At 36.1% G+C, this 18,841-nt stretch overlaps 1 protein-coding gene across 1 annotated transcript in view; it reads right to left on the minus strand.

The window, feature by feature from the left end:
* The window catches only part of GRM5 (glutamate metabotropic receptor 5), a 364,513-nt gene extending 346,487 nt beyond the window's left edge, over positions 1–18,026 (minus strand). Inside the window, exon 1 of the mRNA XM_033204710.1 lies at positions 17,721–18,026. Within this exon, the coding sequence (XP_033060601.1) occupies positions 17,721–17,950 (230 nt within the window). The 5' untranslated portion in view covers positions 17,951–18,026. The remainder of the gene's footprint in view (positions 1–17,720) is intronic.
* Positions 18,027–18,841: the final 815 nt, after the last annotated feature.

Here is an 18,841-nt window from a genome sequence, read left to right on the forward strand (position 1 = left end):
CACTTTCAAGGAGCTTATATTCTAGTGGAAGAGGAAGAAGAAGAAAACAGAAAAATAAAAGTGAAAAGTCACAGGGATTTTTTAAGGGGTCTGTGGAAGTCCTACTGAAGTTAAGGATGTCTTCCAAACTGCTGGGAAATGTCTTACTTGATAAACCTGATATATAAACCTGCCTATATAGATAAAAGAACGGAAGTAATTCCAGGGAGAAAGGAGTATAGGTTACACTGTAAGCTAGACATGTTCAGAGAATTGTAAGCATTTTGAGATAGAATAGGTGAAGATATAGCAGTGGGAAGGTGCAGAAGTGTGTCAGTTCTGACATTTGGCTGGTATGCATCAGCATGAATTAACCCATTAGTTATGACTTGCATTTGTTTTGATTGGATCCACATCTTACTAGTTGTTAAATAGTTTAAATCTCACCTCTGAGTATAATAGGAAGAGATTGGCAGATTTTAGGCCATGTAGTATATGCCAAATTATGGAGTGGAATATGATGGCAAAGGGGAGTCAACTAAGATCATTTGGCAGAAGGATGACACAATTAAATTTGTTTTACAGAAAAAAACAACTCTGAGGAAAGCAGGAACAGTGGGATGAGGAAAAAAGAAAAGAAGCATTTTAAATCCATGTTATTGAAACAATTTAGCAAATGAGAAGTGTAAAAATAACTATATTAAAAAGACTAATATCTATACCTAAAGGGTACCTTTCTTATTAAACTTAGCACATTCTTTTATTTTAGGTAAAATTAAATCACTTGGGGTTGAATGAGGAGGTAGTTCAAATGCACTGCCTGTTGCAACTGCTTTGAACATTATGTTCCAGGATGCTGAAGTCAAAGAAAGCTCCTTTGTTCTGGGTCTCCTCTCCACGAAGAATCACGGCATTCAAGCCTGTACCCTCAACTCCAACAAATACTCCTAAGTCTCTCTGATCTCATAACCCATCAGAAGCCCTTAAACCTCAAGAAGGATTGAAAAAAAGTGGAGTTTATGTGCAAAACATGACTACTTTTGAATAATAATGAAAACTTAACCTTAATACTGCTATGTATGTAAGCATATTCATCTTCACAGATGAAAAAACTCTGGATCAGGTAGCAAACCTCTCCTGTAAAGGGTCAGATGTTAAATATTTAAGGCTCTATGGGACATATGATTTCTATTAAAACTGTTCAGTTCTGCAATTATAGCCCCAAAGCAGCCATAGACTTTATGTCAATGAATGCAACTGTGTTTCATTGAAACTATCTTACAAAAATATAATTCAGCTGATGGGCCTCAGTTAATCAGTCACTGTTTTTAGTATGATTTATCACAATGCCCACCAATTAATAGAAATGTACACATGTATATATGTGTATGTAAATGTGTGTGTGTATATATATATATGATAGTTCACGTCTTCTGTTAATTCTACCAAATCATGTCAATCTTCTAGAAAATGGGCTAGGTGTGGTGGCTCATGCCTGTAATCTCAGCACTTTGGGAAGCTGAGGTCACTTGAAGTCAGGAGTTTGAGACCAACCTTGCCAAAATGGCAAAACCCCATCTCTACTGAAAAATATACAAAAATTAGCTGGGCATGGTGGTGCCTGCCTGTAATCACAGCTACTTGGGAGGCTAAGGATGAAGAATCGCTTGAAGCCAGGAGACAGAGAGTGCAGTGACTTGACATACCGCCACTGTACTCCAGCTTGAGTGATGGAGTGAGACTCCGTCTCAAAAAAAAAAAAAAAAAGAAAAAAAAGAAATCTAGAAAACAGTAAAGAGCAAATGTTTCTGACCCGAGTTCAGCACAGAATAATACTGTTTGTCTTTGATTCTCCGCAGATGTTTACACACACTTATAAAGCAACTTCAAACTTTCCTGTTTACTAAAAACTAAAGTTTCATCAAAAAGTTTAGTTTCCTGGGAAAATGGAAGTGCAGTTTGAAAGTCCATCTAATTATTAAATTTTCTTGATTACAGAAAGTATAATTGCTTCCGGTTTCTTAATCTTATTTTTTTTTTTAAAGAAACATTTTCAGAATCATCTTTAATTCTATATTTTCCTTTGTTTAAATTATCTCTCTTGAAAATAGAGAAAGATATATCATCTTATACTGTAAGGACAAAATTTATTACTGAAATTGAGGATTATCAAAGATCCAGAGATGGTTTTCCAGAATGGTTTAGGATACAGGTTACCTTCTAATATTCTCACTGCCATTTATTGCCTGTGGGACTTTGAGCAAATTAGTTGTCTCTCTGTGTCTCGGTTTCTTCAGCTATAAAATGAAGTTAATAATGATAGCTTACAAATAGAATTGCTATAAAAAGTCAGTAAATTAATATGTGAAGATCAACCACTTAGAACAGTGCTTGCTAAATAAAGATCACACTATAAAAAGTAATTATTATCATCAACAGTTTAAAAATATTTATCTAAACAAATGTTCGCAGTGCAGTCAATCTCAAAGCCAACAGGGCACTTTGAGATGCAGATTACTTTAAAGCACAAGCTCTAGTATTAGAAGAGGGCTTCAAAGTCCTGGGTTGGTTTCATCCTGGGCATAGGAATACTTCTTCATCCAATAACATCAAAGGCCTCTCTTCATTTTCAGTTGTCAGACCTACAGCACCTCCCAAGGCAACTGCTATTATTTAAATTTCAGCTGTTTATCTAGCAAGCAGAGTTGCCTTTAAAGACATAAGTAACGTCGGCCAGGCACGGTGACTCATGCCTGTAATTCCAGCACTTTGGGAGGCCGAGGCGGGCGGATCACGAGGTCAGAAGATGGAGACCATCTTGGCTAACATTTTGAAACCTCTGCTACTAAAAATACAAAAAAATAGCCAGGTGCCTGTAGTCCCAGCTACTCAGGAGGCTCAGGCAGGAGAATAGCGTGAACCCGGTAGGCGGAGCTTGTAGTGAGCCGAGATTGCGCCACTGCACTCCAGCCTGGGCGACAGAGTGAGACTTCGTCTCAAAAAAAAAAAAAAAAAAAAAAAAAAAAAAGACAACTAATATCTCTGAGTTTCAGATTCTTCATCTGTAAAGTTAGGTTAATATTATTCACTTCAGAAGGGACTTGTGAAAAATAAAATAAATATCTCATTCTTTACATTTTAATAGGGGTGTTTGAGGCGGACTTTTATGCTCCAGGAGGGACAAGCATTGAAGGTAAACACACAGCTTCATTTCACCACCTTCCTACTATCTCTTCTGGGGATAGTGACTCACCTGTCTGGTGAAACTGGAGAAGGAGTTGAGTGTGTATGACTCCATTTCTTCTTTTTATGGAGCAGTCTGTTCTCTGAACCTAAGAGTTTTTCTCTTGTCCTTCTGAAAGCTATCTGTTAAATCCTGTGATTTAATAGATAGCAAGTCCTGTGATTGTGCAGCCCTGTCTGTGACTGTGGGGATGGAGAAGAATATTTGGTCACAGATCAAAGATTTGGTTTTCATTTAGCTAATATATACTAACTCCATGACTTCTTGCTGGTATTTAATTTGAGAAAAGGGCTATTGTTTAATGAACCTTTAAATCCCTAACAGTGAGAATTTAATATAATACTTTATGTGACTCTACAGTTACAAATGTTAAATTTGGTCTTATTTTACAAATATCTTGTATTACAGTTTAATGAAATCTTTCTCTTTTCATTGTTTGTAACAGATGGAGTAATATCTTTAAAAAATAGTAAATGAAACCACTTATTAGTAGTATAGTTTTCCTGGTTTCCAATCTCAACTGTTTCTCAACCCACTGTCACACCCCTTATGCTACACACACACACATACACACACACAAACTTCCTTCTCCACTTGCCTCCAAATTTAGGAAGAAAGACCATCAAGTGATTTTTCTATTTCTAAATATTTAAGCTGTATATATCCCAACACATTTTTAAATTTCAGTTCTGGTTCTGTAGTACATCTTCTCAGTTGGTTTCCTCTACCTGGACTTTAAATGTCACCAATTCCCACATTTTTATGAATTTTATACTATTCATAACCCACTTTTCATTAATTAAATTACCTATCCTACCTGGATACCAAAATTAACCAATTAAATAAACAACTGACCTTTCATGCAAGATACATATACTATATATCACAAATTTTAAAAATCTAAAAATTATAAAGCTTGGTATTGTCTGAAGATCATAAAGTCCAAATTAAATGACAAGAGTAAAATATTTTCAACATATTCCAATGAGCTACCTTCCCTAATTTATAAAGTTTTTAGAAATCAATAAGGAGGCCGGGCACGATGGCTCCTGCCTGTAATCCCAGCACTTTGGGAGACCAAGGCGGGTGGATCACGAGGTCAGGAGATTGAGATCATCCTGGCTAACACGGTGAAACTCCTTCTCTACTAAGAATACAAAATAAATAAATAAATAAATAAATTAGCTGGGCGAGGTGGTGGGCGCCTATAGTCCCAGCTACTCAGGAGGCTGAGGCAGGAGAATGGCATGAACCCCGGAGCTGGAGCTTGCAGGAGCTGAGATGGCGCCACTGCACTCCAGCCTGGGCGACAGAGCGAGATTCCCTCTCAAAAAAAAAAAAAAAAAAAGAAAAGAAAAGAAAAAGAAATCAATAAGGAAACAAAAAAATGATTTTAGTATATGGATAAGTAGCTTTTAGGACATAAAGATATATGTCACTTGACATATGAAAATATTTACTATCTTACTCATAATTTTAAAACTACAAATTAAAACATTATGATGCAATTTTCATTCATAATATTATCAAATAGCAAATGATTTAATAATACCATGAGTCGACATAGAAATACAAGTGCTCTTCACTATACATTTTGTTCACCATTTAAATTATTTTTCATTATCATAAATTACATCTTTGGAAATAAAAAAATATTAATGTTAAAAAATCTCTCTTTACCTCATTTTCGCTTAAAATATACAGTTAATCCTTGAACAATGCAGGAGTTAGAGGCAACATCATGCTACACAGTCAAATATCTACATACAACTTTTTTTTTTTTTTTTGAGATGGAGTCTCGCTCTGTCGCCCAGGCTGGAGTGCAGTGGCCGGATCTCAGCTCACTGCAAGCTCTGCCTCCCAGGTTTACACCATTCTCCTGCCTCAGCCTCCCACGTAGCTGGGACTACAGGCACCCGCCACCTCGCCTGGCTAGTTTTTTTTTGTATTTTTTAGTAGAGATGGGGTTTCACCGTGTTAGCCAGGATGGTCTTGATCTCCTAACCTCGTGATCCACCTGTCTCGGCATCTCAAAGTGCTGGGATTACAGGCTTGAGCCACCATGCCTGGCCTAACTTTTGACTCTCCTAAATCTTAACTATTAATGACCTACTGTTGACCCAAATTCTTACAAATAACATAATCAATTGATTAACACATATTTTTGTATGTTGTATGCATTATATACTGTATTCTTATAATAAAGTAAGCAAGATGAAGAAATATTATCAAGAAACTCATAGGGAAGAAACATATATATTTACTATTCATGAAGTAGATGTGGATCATCATAAAGGTTTTCATCCTAATTGCCTTCACACTGTAGGCTGATGGGGAAGAGGAAGGGAAGGTCTTGCTGTTTCAGGGGTGGCAGTGGCAGAAGAAGCAGATGAGGTGGAAGGGGAGACAGGAGAGGCAAGCACATTTGGTTTAACTTAACACATTAAAGGAAATGCATTGTAATTTCTGCCTTTCTTTTCTTTTCCATTTCTCTAAAAATGTTTCTATACAGTATCAAGCCTTCTTCCACTGTTAGCTTTAATTTCAATGCGTGTATCATGGAAAGGACCATGTCATAAAAGAAGCCAAAAGCAGTCTTGAATAACTGAAATCTTCCTGCTAGATTATCTAATGTCAATTTGCTTTCTGACACTACTTCTTCAACATCATCTTCCTCCTCATCTGGCACTGGTCCAAAAGCACTCATCTCCATCAAAGTCATCTTCTGTCAATTCTGGTAGTGTGATGTCTGTTAGCTCTTGAATTTCTCCAAGATCCGTATTCTGAAACCCTTCACCCCCACCTTTTTTTTCCATACCCATGATCTCATGATTTCCTTAATTGGCTCTATCATAAATATTGTGAAGTGATACACAACATCTGGAAACAGTTTTCTTCAGCAGGGATTTATTGTATCAGGCTTGATGGCTTTCAGGGCTTTTTTCCATAACAACAATTGTATCTTCAGTGGTATAATTTTTCCAGACTTTCATGATGTTGTCTCTATTTGTATACTCTTCAAACTGTTGATGATACTTTCCATAGAGTACTGGGTGTAATGAGCTTTTATGGTCCTTATGACCCCTAATCTAGAGGCTGAGTTAGAGACTTTGTGTCTAGGGGCAAGTAGATATTTCCATGTCAAACTCATGAGGTTCTGGGCTGTAAGGGGCATTGTTCAATAGCAAAGGAACTTTATAAGGCAGTCCTTACAAGCCAGGTACTTCATGACTTCAGGGACAAAGTGCCGATGAAACCTATCAAGGAAAATAGTTCTCAATGTCCAGGTCTTCTTGTACAACCAAAAGACTGGTAGCTGATGCTCATCTTTTCCCTTCAATGCTAGGAGATGAGCAATTCTGTAGATAAGAGAAGTCATGATCATAATAAACCTGACTGTATTTATCACAATACAGAAGGGTTAGCTTATTCCTTCCTAGCGTTCACTTCTCTTCTTTATTAATACATATTCTTTGTGGTATTTTTATGTACAGAATAGAGCACTTTGACACACATTAAAAATCTGTTCCAGCAAATGTTCCTTCTCCTCAGTGGTTTTCTTAATGGTGTTTTGGAACTTGTCTGCTGCTGCTTGGGCAACAGAAACTGTTTTTCTCATTATCTTGACAATTTTTAAGCCAAATATCTTTGTAAAATTATCAAACCATCTTTTGCTAGCATTAAATTCTCCAGCTTTAGATCCTTCACCTTCCTTTTGAGTAAGTCATCCTTTAATGACTTTGCTTTTTCTTGAATAATATTAGACTCTATATGTATACCTTTCTTATACTCAATCCTGCACCTACATTAAAGTTGCATTTTCAAAATTACATAAAAAAGTATTTCCCCAGAACAGTGAGGTTTTCACACCTGCTGGTGTAACCACAGGGATGGCTTCATATGTTTCCTTTTTTTTTTCGTTACATTGGTCTTTCTTTATGCTGGATTTGTTTATTTTGAAATGAAGGGCATCTGCAGCTGCAGACCTCAATATACAGTATATACTAAGCAACTCAACTTTTTCTTGTGATGTCATGACTTTTCTCTTCTTTTTGGGAGCACTTCCAGCATCACTACTGACACTTTGGTTCCCATGGTGTTATTTAAGGTTCACAATATTGCATGAGGAATGATAAAAAAATATGCAATAACTAGGAACAATCACTTTTTACTGTGATGTGTGATTTACTGCTGAAATGAACTGTTCACAGGGAGATGATTAGCCTCAAACTGTGATTTAAGCAGATACTCACAATACTTGAAATCATTGCAATATCAATAGGAGGTGGCTTTGAAATTATTACAGTAGTACAACATGTACTACAGTTAATTTTATGTAGTTATGATTTAATAGTAAATCTTTACTTTGTTTCCTCTTAGGAATGGCTCATAAGTGTGCACAAACATTTTGATAAATTTTAACATTTTATAATAGATTAGTGTAGATTTTATGGTAGTAAATGATAAAATAGTATATGTAAATATTATATTCATTTATGACACATATTTTCTTATTTTTTAAAAAAAATCCTAGGCAACATAGTTTGTCTGTGAGTTTGTTCAAATTATTGCAAATCTCAAAAATAAATTTCAACATATCAATTGAAAAAAAAATCTGTATATGGAGACCTGCACAGTTCAAACTCGTGTTTTTCAAGGGTGAATGGTACATTTCATTCTTCATTCCTTATTACTTGAACTTACCAAAATACTGGCTTATACGTCATGGGTTCATTTTTTCACCTTCTACTCAGTTCTTAGCCACACCTTTGTTAATCTACTTTTATTACTCTATTCAGCCATGCCTTGTTAAATTGCCAATTCTCTCCACCTCAATAAATCCAAATGACCATTTCAGTATTATTTTCACTTGATCTCCTAAATTCAGTTGACCCTGTGGTCTTGCCTGTAAATACTCTCTTCCATCGACTTGGATGACACAACACTCTTGGTTTCCCATCTACATCTCTGGATTTGCCTGATTCTGTCTCTGATTTAGAATTCATCTTTTTTTTTTTTTTTCCAACCTAAATGCTGAGGTCCCTCAAAGATAATTTCTTAGAATTCCTCTCTTAATTTTAACAAATACGTCCTTGATTTGATAGTATCCTGATGATTCTCTCAGTTCTATTGACAGCCTATATGTCTCTTCTGAGCTCCCAACTTACATATTCTCCTACCTAGTAGACTACTTTTATCTTTGAAATATACCTGAACTCTGGATTAAGAAAATGTGGCACATATACACCATGGAATACTATGCAACCATAAAAAATTGTGAGTTCATGTCCTTTGTAGTGACATGGACGAAGCTGGAAACCACATTCTCAGCAAACTATCACAAGGACAGAAAACCAAATACCGCATGTTCTCACTCATAGGTGGGAACAATGAGAACACTTGGACACAAGAAGGGGAACATCACACACTGGGGCCTGTTGTGGGGTGGGGGGAGGGGGAGGAGGGAGGGTTATCATTAGGAGATATACCTAATGTAAATGACTAGTTAATGGGTGCAGCACACCAACATGGCACATGTATACATATGTAACAAACCTGCACGTTGTGCACATGTACCCTAGAACTTAAAGTATAATAATAATAAAAAAGAAATGTGTCTGAACTCCACTTATCCAAAACTGAACTCATGATCTGCTGTCTACTTCATATCTGACATTTCCCAATGACCTCAGTAAAGGTACTATCATTCCTATTGTTAACTTTTATCCCATACTACAAATTGATGACATTGAATGACCTAGTAGAAGAAAATTATAGACATGCCTTTTTATTGCACTTGATTTTATTGTAACTCCGCAGAGGTTGCATTTTCTAGAAATTGAAGGTTTGTTGGCAACTCTGTCCTACACATCTATTGGCACTATTTTTCCAATGGCATGGTCTCATTTTGTGTAATTTTGTTAATTCTCGCAATATTTCAAACTTTTTCATTATTATTATATCTGTTATGGTGATCTGTAATCAGTGATCTTTTTTGCTTGTATTATTATTTCAATTTACATGATAATTATACACATTTATGACATACAGTGCGATATTTCCATAAATGTATACAATATATAAGGATCAAATCAGGGTAATAAACATATCTGTCACCTCAGACATTTATTGTTTCTTTGTGTTAGGAACATGCTACTGTTGTAATTGGTTTGGGGAATCACAAACTGTGCCCATATAAGACAGTAATGAGGGTAGTATGTTCTCATGGTCCCACCCACTGGCTGTTACTTCTGTCTCTCTCCCTCTCCTCAGGCCTCCCTATCCCTAAAGACACAACAATATAGAAATTAGGCTAATTAATAGCCCTACAATGGCTAAATGCTCAAGTGAAAGGAAGAATTGTAAGTCTCTCACTTTAAAAGCTAGAAATGATTATACTTAACGAAGAAGGTATAGTGGAAGCAAATATAGGCCAAAAATTAGGCCCGTTGCAAAATCAGCCAAGTTGTGAATATACAGAAATGATAAGAAAGAGAAACAGCCTTATTGTTCATATGGAGAAAGTTTTCATGGTCTTGATAGATCAAGTCAGCCACAACATTCTTGTAAACCAAAATTCTAATCAAGAGCAAGACTTCAACTCTCTTTAATCCTATAAAGGCTGAGAGAGGGGAGGAAGCTACAGAAAATGTGTTAAGCTAGCAGAGGTTATCTCATGAGGTTGAAAGAAGGAAACTGCCTCTATAACATAAAAGTGCTGGGTGAAACAGCAAGTGCAGACTGATAGAGAAGCTTCAACAATATATTTTCAAGGTAGATAAAACAGCCTTTTTTTTTTTTTTTTTTTTAATAGAAGAAGATGCCATCTAACACTTTCTCAGCTAGAGAGGAGAAGTTAAGGCCTTGCTTCAAATTGTCAAAGGACAGGCTAACTCTTCTATGAGTAGATAATAAAACTGGTGACTTTGATTAGAAGCCAATAATCATTTCCATTCTGAGAAGACTAGGAAACGTATGAATTATGTTAAATTTATGACTGTGTTCTAAAAATGAAAAAACAAAGCCTGGGTGACAGCACATCTCTTTACAGCATGGTTTACTGAATTTTTTTTTTTTTTTTCTTTTTGAGATGGAGTCTCGCTCAGTCGCCTAGACTGGAGTGCAGTGGCCGGATCTCAGCTCACTGCAAGCTCCGCCTCCCGGGTTTATGCCATTCTCCTGCCTCAGCCTCCCAAGTAGCTGGGACTACAGGCGCCCACCACCTCGCCCGGCTAGTTTTTTGTATTTTTTAGTAGAGACGGGGTTTCACCATGTAGACCAGGATGGTCTTGATCTCCTGACCTCGTGATCCACCCATCTCGGCCTCCCAAAGTGCTGGGATTACAGGCTTGAGCCACCGTGCCCGGCCGGTTTATTGAATATTTTAAGTTTACTTTTGAGAATTACTACTCACATATATATATACACACACACACACACACACACACACACACACACACACAAATCCTTTCAAAGTACTACTGCTAATAATTGACAATGTGCCCGGCCAGCCAAGAGGTCTGATAGAGACATACATGGAGTTTAATGTTGCTTACATACTTACTAACATAATATCCATTCTGCAGAATATGAATCAACAAGTAATTTTGACTTTCATGTCTTATTATTTCTAAAATACATTTCATAAGGCATAACTGTCATAGGTGGTAATCCCTCAGATGGATATGAGCAAAGAAAGTTGGAAACCTTCTGGAAAGGATTCACCATTCTAGGTGTCATTAAGAACATTCATGAGTTGTGGGAGAAGCTCAAAATATCAACAACAGGAGTTTAGAAGTGATTCCAACCCTCATGGATGACTTTGAGGTGTTCCAGTACTTCTAGTCAAGGAAGTAACTGAAGATGTAGTGGAAAGAGCAGGAGAACTAGAATTAGAAAGTGAGTATAAAGATGGGACTGAACTCCTACAATCTCATGATAAATCTTAAATGGATGAGGAGTTGCTTCTTATAGATCAGCAAAGAAAGTGGTTTCTTGAGGTAGAATATACTCTGGTGAAGTTGCTATCACATTGTTGAAAAGACAACAAAGAATTTGGACTATTACCTAAACTTAGTAGATAAAGCAGTGACAGAATTTGAAAGGATTGACTCTAATTTTAAGAGCAATTCTAACACGAGTAAAATGCCATCAAACAATGTTTCATGCTACAGATAAATACCACTTCCTTTTGTGAAAGGAAGACTCATTTGATGTGGCAAACTTCATTGTTGTCTTATTTTAAGAAATTGCCACAGCCACCTCTCCACCTTCAGCAATTGCCACCCTAATCAGTCAGCAGATACCAATATCAAGGCAAGACCCTCAACTAGCAAAAAGAATCTAACCCACTGAAGGCCCAGATGATCGCTTGCCTTTTTTTTTTTTTTTTTTTTTTTAGTAATAAAGTATGTTTGAATTAAGTTTTATATATTTTTAGACATAATTCTATTGTGCACTTATTAGGCTACAGTATAGTATAAAGATACTTTTTTTTCTTTTTTTTGAGACAGAGTCTCGCTCTGTCGCCCAGGCTGGAGTGCAGTGGCACAGTCTCGGCTCACTGCAACCTGTGCCTCCCGGGTTCATGTCATTCTCCTGCCTCAGCCTCCTGAGTAGTTGGGACTACAGGCACATGCCACCACACCCGGCTAATTTTTTCCATTTTTAGTAAAGACAGGGTTTCACCGTGTTAGCCAGGATGGTCTTGATCTCCTGACCTGGTGATCCACCCGCCTCTGCCTCCCCAAGTGCTAGGATTACAGGCATGAGCCACAGTGCCCAGCCCACTTTTTATATGAATTGGGAAAACAAAAAATTTGTATGATTTTTATTGTGATAATTGTTTTATTGTGGTGGTCTGAAGTCAAACCCACATTTTCTCCAAGGAATGCCTGCATACTTGTATGAAAATGACTTAATTTGGAATAGATATTCTAGCTACATGTAAAGATAAAGAATAATATCTACCTCTGGGGAATAGCCACTAAGATAGTTTGACTAGAAAAACTGTAATTTCATTGGCAAAGTTACTTCTTACAGTAAGGTCTTATCATTTCCATTTTGACAAATATTGATGTAGATTGACTTCTCACTAAGAAATGCTACTTATAATCCCCAAGTACTTTTGAAAGTTAAGTACATTTCCTTTTTGTGGCTTTGTAATAGTCATCGCATTAAAAAATCAAAATTCTCAAATTATTCAAATAAAATTAATTATAGATCAAATAAAACTATCTTTCAGTAGTTAATTTGCTAAAAACTAGTTCTTGTTTCCAAGTCTTATTTAAATTTCTAACTTTTAAATAATATATTTCAAGTAATTCTTTCCCAGATCCAGAACTAAGACAGTGTATTAATTCTAGAAAATAAGTCCCTTATGAAATGCCATTACTGTTCAGATTATTGATCTCAGCCTGCTATCAGAGCCAAAGTGTTTAGCAAGACTATTTCAGGGACCTGAACAGGATATTTTTATTCTCAATGAGACGGCAGATTACCCACAGCTCAAATGGAAAGACCTAGTGGCCAGGTCTGTATCATTCTAACATTCTATCAATGTGCAGCACAGATGGTCAGATGTGTTGATGGATGAAGGTGTCTCAGCAGCAGAGTTGTCTTAGTCCTGCCAAGCACTAAAGTTGAATGACCTATTAAACATGGTTGACCTAAGGCAGTTGGAGATATTTATAAGTAAATACAGCTATTAAATGTGGACCTTCTAGTAGGCCCTAAATATAGCCTTTTATTTTTTTTACACATAGCTTTTACTTCTAGCTCCTAAAGCCATTCATTCAAGTTTGATTTGGGGAAGAGAAGGAGAAAAAAGAGAGGTTTGCAGAATATATGTAAATAAAATAACACTAGAATGCTGAAAGAAGTTACAGGATGAACTAAATAAAATTTTTTAGGAGGTAACATTGATATAAAATACTAATTAAAATTAAAATTTGAATTATCTACAATTTTTTAAAAATAAACCCAGGTTCTATGTAGAACCTAGGGTTTGCTATCAAATAATAACTTTCCCTCTGTTTCTACTCTATAGAAGACAAATTAGTAGAAAAGAACTCTGGATTATAAGTTATGATAGTTGGGTAATTGGTGACCTTAAGCACGTCATCCAAATTTTGGAGGTATCAGTTTCCTCATTTGTAAAATTAGAGTTAGCAGATGTAAACTTTTTCTTAAAACTATTAACTTTTGCTTTTCTGTTCCGTTTCACACATCAATATTTACTGAGTCTTACTTAGAGCTCTTGTGTATAAAATATAATAGTAGTTAATACTTAGGTTGTTCTTAGATGTGGGATTTTTTCATAACACTTATATGACCCTCTATCTAACTTATCTGTAAGTTTCATAAGGGCAATAATTATCGTTTCTTTTATTCACTGATTTATTTCAAGCACTTTAACATATACTAAATACTCAACATTTGTCAACTTAATGGTTAAATGAAACAGTACATGTAAAGTGCTTAGCACAGTAATTGGCACAAAGTGTTTGATAAATGGTCCTATAAATGGTTCTGATAAGTGGTTTATTAACACCCACAGTGCTATCTCACTAAGATAGTTGGAAGAAGTTGGGATATTTCAAAGAGAAGTTGGAGAGTACTGAGGACCACACTGTTGTTCCCAAATATTTGAAAGAATATCACATGTTACTTTTAGAGAGAGAGAGGAAAAAAAAAAAAAAAAAAACATGGGCCAAGAGGCAGAAACTACAGGAAGATACTTTTTAAATTTGGAGTAAGGAAGACCTAACAAAACTGCTTAAAAATGAGATGAATTGATGTTCAAGTAAATGTCAAATTACTACATAACAAGTTAATGGGGGGATAAAAAATCTAACTAAAGGCTATAAATTTAGTATTCCATGAATTAAACTATATGGAAAGAACTCTGTGTTTATCATATACAAAATAAATTTTAAAATACACAAAATATAAAATTTTGCAATGTTTCTGGAAATAAAATCATAGATGAAAAATGGCAAATACCGTAAAAACCAATCTATTTACTTAGTGTACATGGGATCAAAGAACATTTGCTTTTTGGAAAATACACCATATGACTGAAAACAAATGCTGATTTTTCTTATTAATGCTGGCAAATGGAGCAGATAGGAATCATGGAATTCTTTATTCCCTATCAGAAAAACAGAACTACTTAAAGCCAGATTTTTTTCTTTTCTGATCTTTTTACTGCAGTGGTAACACTGCACTTCAGAACACAGTATGAGAATATTGGCAGTTGGCATGTTCCTGGGTTGCATAAAACTAACTGGTGCATCATTCCTGCCAACTAGGGATGATTTTGACAAAATGTATGACATTGATAAAAAAGGAATCTCACTCAATATCATTTTTACTGAAGGATGTGTGGCCTCATACCAAAATAGCCCTATCAATCTATTGCCATCAGATCAGACAGAACAGAATTGGATACATAAAATGGCTATCATAAAATGTATCCTAGCTGGAGCTAAGTCTGATCACAGAAGGTCAGTTAAGCATTTGAAAAATGAAGGAAGTACATTTCCCTTAATAAGCAATCAAAAGTTAGTAACAAGTGACTTGGCTCTCTATCTGGGGCAGAAATCCTGAGAAAGATGCAGTGGTTTCTAAAGTTTTTGCTGTTCTTCACATTGGCTACCTGTTAATAAAAAGATATATGGTACATAATGTTTTAAAGGTATGCAATGAAGAAGCAGCTTCCCTACCACTTATAACTTCCAGTGTTACCATCTCAGAAGTGCACTTCATTCACACATTCAAAACTATGGTGTTGTCTTACTAGTGATGATAGTTAATTTTATGTGTCTAGTGCCTGGGCTATGGGTGCCCAGACATTTTGCCAAACATTATTCTGCCTGTGTCTGTGAGAGTGTTTTGGATAAGATTAATATTTGAAACAGTAGACTGAGTAAAGCAGATTGCCCTCTCTAATATGGATATACTTCAAACAATCAACTGAAGACCTGAATAGTATGAAAAGGCTAAGAGGTAATGTTTTTTGCCTGACAGCCGAGATGGACATTGGTCTTTTTCAGCCTTCAGACTTGGACTGAAACATTGGCTCATCTTAAATTGCAGGCCTACCAGCTTTCAGACTGGAACTTAATATTATCAGCTCTCATGGTTCTAAGACCTTTGGACTTGGATTGGAACCACACATTGGCTCTCCTGGGTCTTTAGCTTGCCAACTGCAGATCTTGTGACTTCTCAGCCTCTTTAATCACATGAACCAATACCTTGTAAATCATATATATACACACACATATATACATAAATGCATTTTTTATATATGTATATAGTTTTGGTTTCATTTCTCTGGAGAATTTGACTAATACGCTGATTCAGCCACAACAACAGGGAATGGGCTGAGATGTGTCAATCAAGTGAATTATCCAGGTAATTCAAGTCAATCTCTGTGGGAGCTAATATTTTAGTATCTTGTCTAGAAACAATGTAGGTGACCAGGCAAGGTAATGACATTTTTGTGATATAAAATAACAGGCCCATTTTCTAATGCTTTAAAAATGTGCTCTGAAAGCAATTCCTCACTTCCAAATCCCAAATTCTATGATTCTACATTATAAACCAAACTCATGTAGTCATTCTCAAAATCAGTTTTAAAAGCAACTATGAAAAGACCCTGCATTGCCAAGACAATCCTAAGTCAAAAGAACAAAGCTGGAGGCATCATGCTACCTGACTTCAAACTGTACTATAAGGCTACAGTAACTAAAACAGCATGGTACTGGTACCGTAACAGAGATATAGACCAATGGAACAGAACAGAGTACTCAGAAATAATACCACACATCTACAGCCATCTGATTTTTGACAAACTTGACAAAAACAAGAAATGAGGAAAGGATTCCCTATTTAATAAATGGTGCTGGGAAAATTGGCTAGCCATAAGTAGAAAGCTGAAACTGGATCCCTTCCTTACTCCTTATACGAAAATTGATTTAAGATGGATTAGAGACTTAAATGTTAGACCTAAAACCATAAAAACTCTAGAAGAAAATCTAGGTAGTACCTTTCAGGACATAGGCACGGGCAAGGACTTCATGTCTAAAACACCAAAAGCAATGGCAACAAAAGCCATAATTGACAAATGGGATCTAATTAAACTAAAGAGATTCTGCACAGCAAAAGAAACTACCATCAGAGTGAACAGGCAACCTACAGAGTGGGAGAAAATTTTTGCAATCTACTCATCTGACAAAGGGCTAATATCCCGAATCTACAAAGAACTCAAACAAATTTACAAGAAAAAAACAAACAACTCCATCAAAAAGTGGGCAAAGGATATGAACAGACATTTCTCAAAAGAAGACATGCATATATCCAACAGGCACATGAAAAAGTGCTCGTCATCACTGGCCATCAGAGAAATGCAAATCAAAACCACAATAAGATACCATCTCACACCAGTTAGAATGGCAATCATTAAAAAGTCAGGAAACAACAGGTGCTAGAGAGGATGTGGAGAAATAGGGACACTTTTACACTGTTGGTGGGATTGTAAGCTGGTTCAACCATTGTGGAAAACAGTATGACGATTCCTCAAAGATCTAGAACTAGAAATACCATTTGACCCAGCCATCCCATTACTGGGTATATACCCAAAGGATTATAAATCATGCAGCTATAAAGACATATGCACACGTATGTTTATTGCGGCACTATTCACAATAGCAAAGACTTGGAATCAACCCAAATGTCCATCAGTGACAGACTGGATTAAGAAAATGTGGCACATATACGCCATGGAATACTATGCAGCCATAAGAAAGGATGAGTTCATGTCCTTTGTAGGGACATGGATGCAGCTGGAAACCATCATTCTAAGCAAACTATCGCAAGAACAGAAAACCAAACACCTCGTGTTCTCACTCATAGGTGGGAATTGAACAACGAGATCACTTGGACTCTGGAAGGGGAACATCACACACTGGGGCCTATTATGGGGAGGGGGGAAGGGGGAAGGATGGCATTGGGAGTTATACCTGATATAAATGATGAGTTGATGGGTGCTGACGAGTTGATGGGTGCAGCACACCAACATGGCACAAGTATACATATGTAACAAACCTGCACATTGTGCACATGTACCCTAGAACTTAAAATATATATATAAAGCAACTAGGAGTTTGAGACATGTTTGCTTTCCAAGTGAATTACTCAAGGATATAAAAATCCATTTCATTACCTTACAGTCATGTGTTTTAGGACTTACAGATTCATCATCTTCATTTGTTGATTCCTGTTATTATTAATCAGCACATGGTGGGTCTACTTATTTTCCGTGATTTTCTCCAGGCACAGGTGCATTATGAAATTTAAGCTCTATTTCCACTGCACAGATTAAGCTTTGAAAGATTTTTTTTTTTTTTTTTTTTTATTGTACACTAAAAGCTACCTTTTGGTGCTGCCAAATTCCTGGTATCAACTCCATGTAAATTTTCTTATTGTCACTCACCTGCCCAGAAGCAGAAATTCTCCCGCTAGACCCAGGCGCCTCATGGCCATCAGCAGACCTCTCACCGTCATGCCCTCACAGAAGCAGGCCACCACCCGGGCCTTAGGCAAGTGACTTGTGAGCTTCTTCAGCAGCTTATCAAAGCTCTGCTCCCCTGCATTACTGTAGATTTTGTAAGAGTGGGCAATGCAAATCCCTTCCTTCGCTGACATATCTTTGAAGGCTTCCATCCCACTTTCTCCATAGTTGCCTGTGTGAAAACATAGATAAGCAGAGGGATAGTGAAATGAGATTGTTGCATTAATTGGGTGTAATCAGAATGCAGGTGTTAGGAGCATGAAAGTCATGGTGCAGGACTTGGAACCTGAAGAACTGAATTTCAGTTTTTGCTCTTTTGCTGACTTGCTTATTTTGGGCAAATTACAATTGAACCACATTATACATGCATTCATCATTTATATTTTCACTGTGATGGAGAAAATAATATAAAAAGGGTAAGCAATTCATCATCCTTTTATGACTGAAAAACAGCTCTTCTTCTAAGTATGAGTTGATGGAAATATGTATCAGCTATTTTTTTTTGTTTGTATTCGATCTCACTTCCCTTTGCTTTTCATTGATGATAATTTCATCCTACTGAGATTTTTGTATTTAAAAATATAGTACATATGAGTAATACATGTAGTCTATATAGTATAGATGTTGCCATATAAATGTTTTATAAAGTATTATACTATATATAATATTCAGCATATTATATACTTATAATCATGAGAATTTATGGTTTGGTCTTAACTGAGAAACTGAGATCCTTGATTAAGATTTAGTCTTGTCACAGATGAATGTGTAAACTCATGAAAAACGTTTACAGTTTTATCTTATACAAACATGGGGTATTGATAAGGATGAAAAAGTTCAAAGTCCTTTTCAAAATTTGGAGACTAAGGACTAATGGTAGTCTTTTAAAATTAATGGAAAAGGGGATTAATATTGACAGTCAGTTATATACCAGGACACCAGGACCTTTATATATGTGATCTAATTTAGCACTCACAATAAAATATTGATGTAGATATTATGAGTTCCATTCCACATATAGATCAGAAAACAGATAAAGCAGT

This window comes from Trachypithecus francoisi, unplaced genomic scaffold (assembly GCF_009764315.1).
Source record: "Trachypithecus francoisi isolate TF-2019V2 unplaced genomic scaffold, Tfra_2.0 Lachesis_group8, whole genome shotgun sequence".
Taxonomy (NCBI): domain Eukaryota; kingdom Metazoa; phylum Chordata; class Mammalia; order Primates; family Cercopithecidae; genus Trachypithecus; species Trachypithecus francoisi.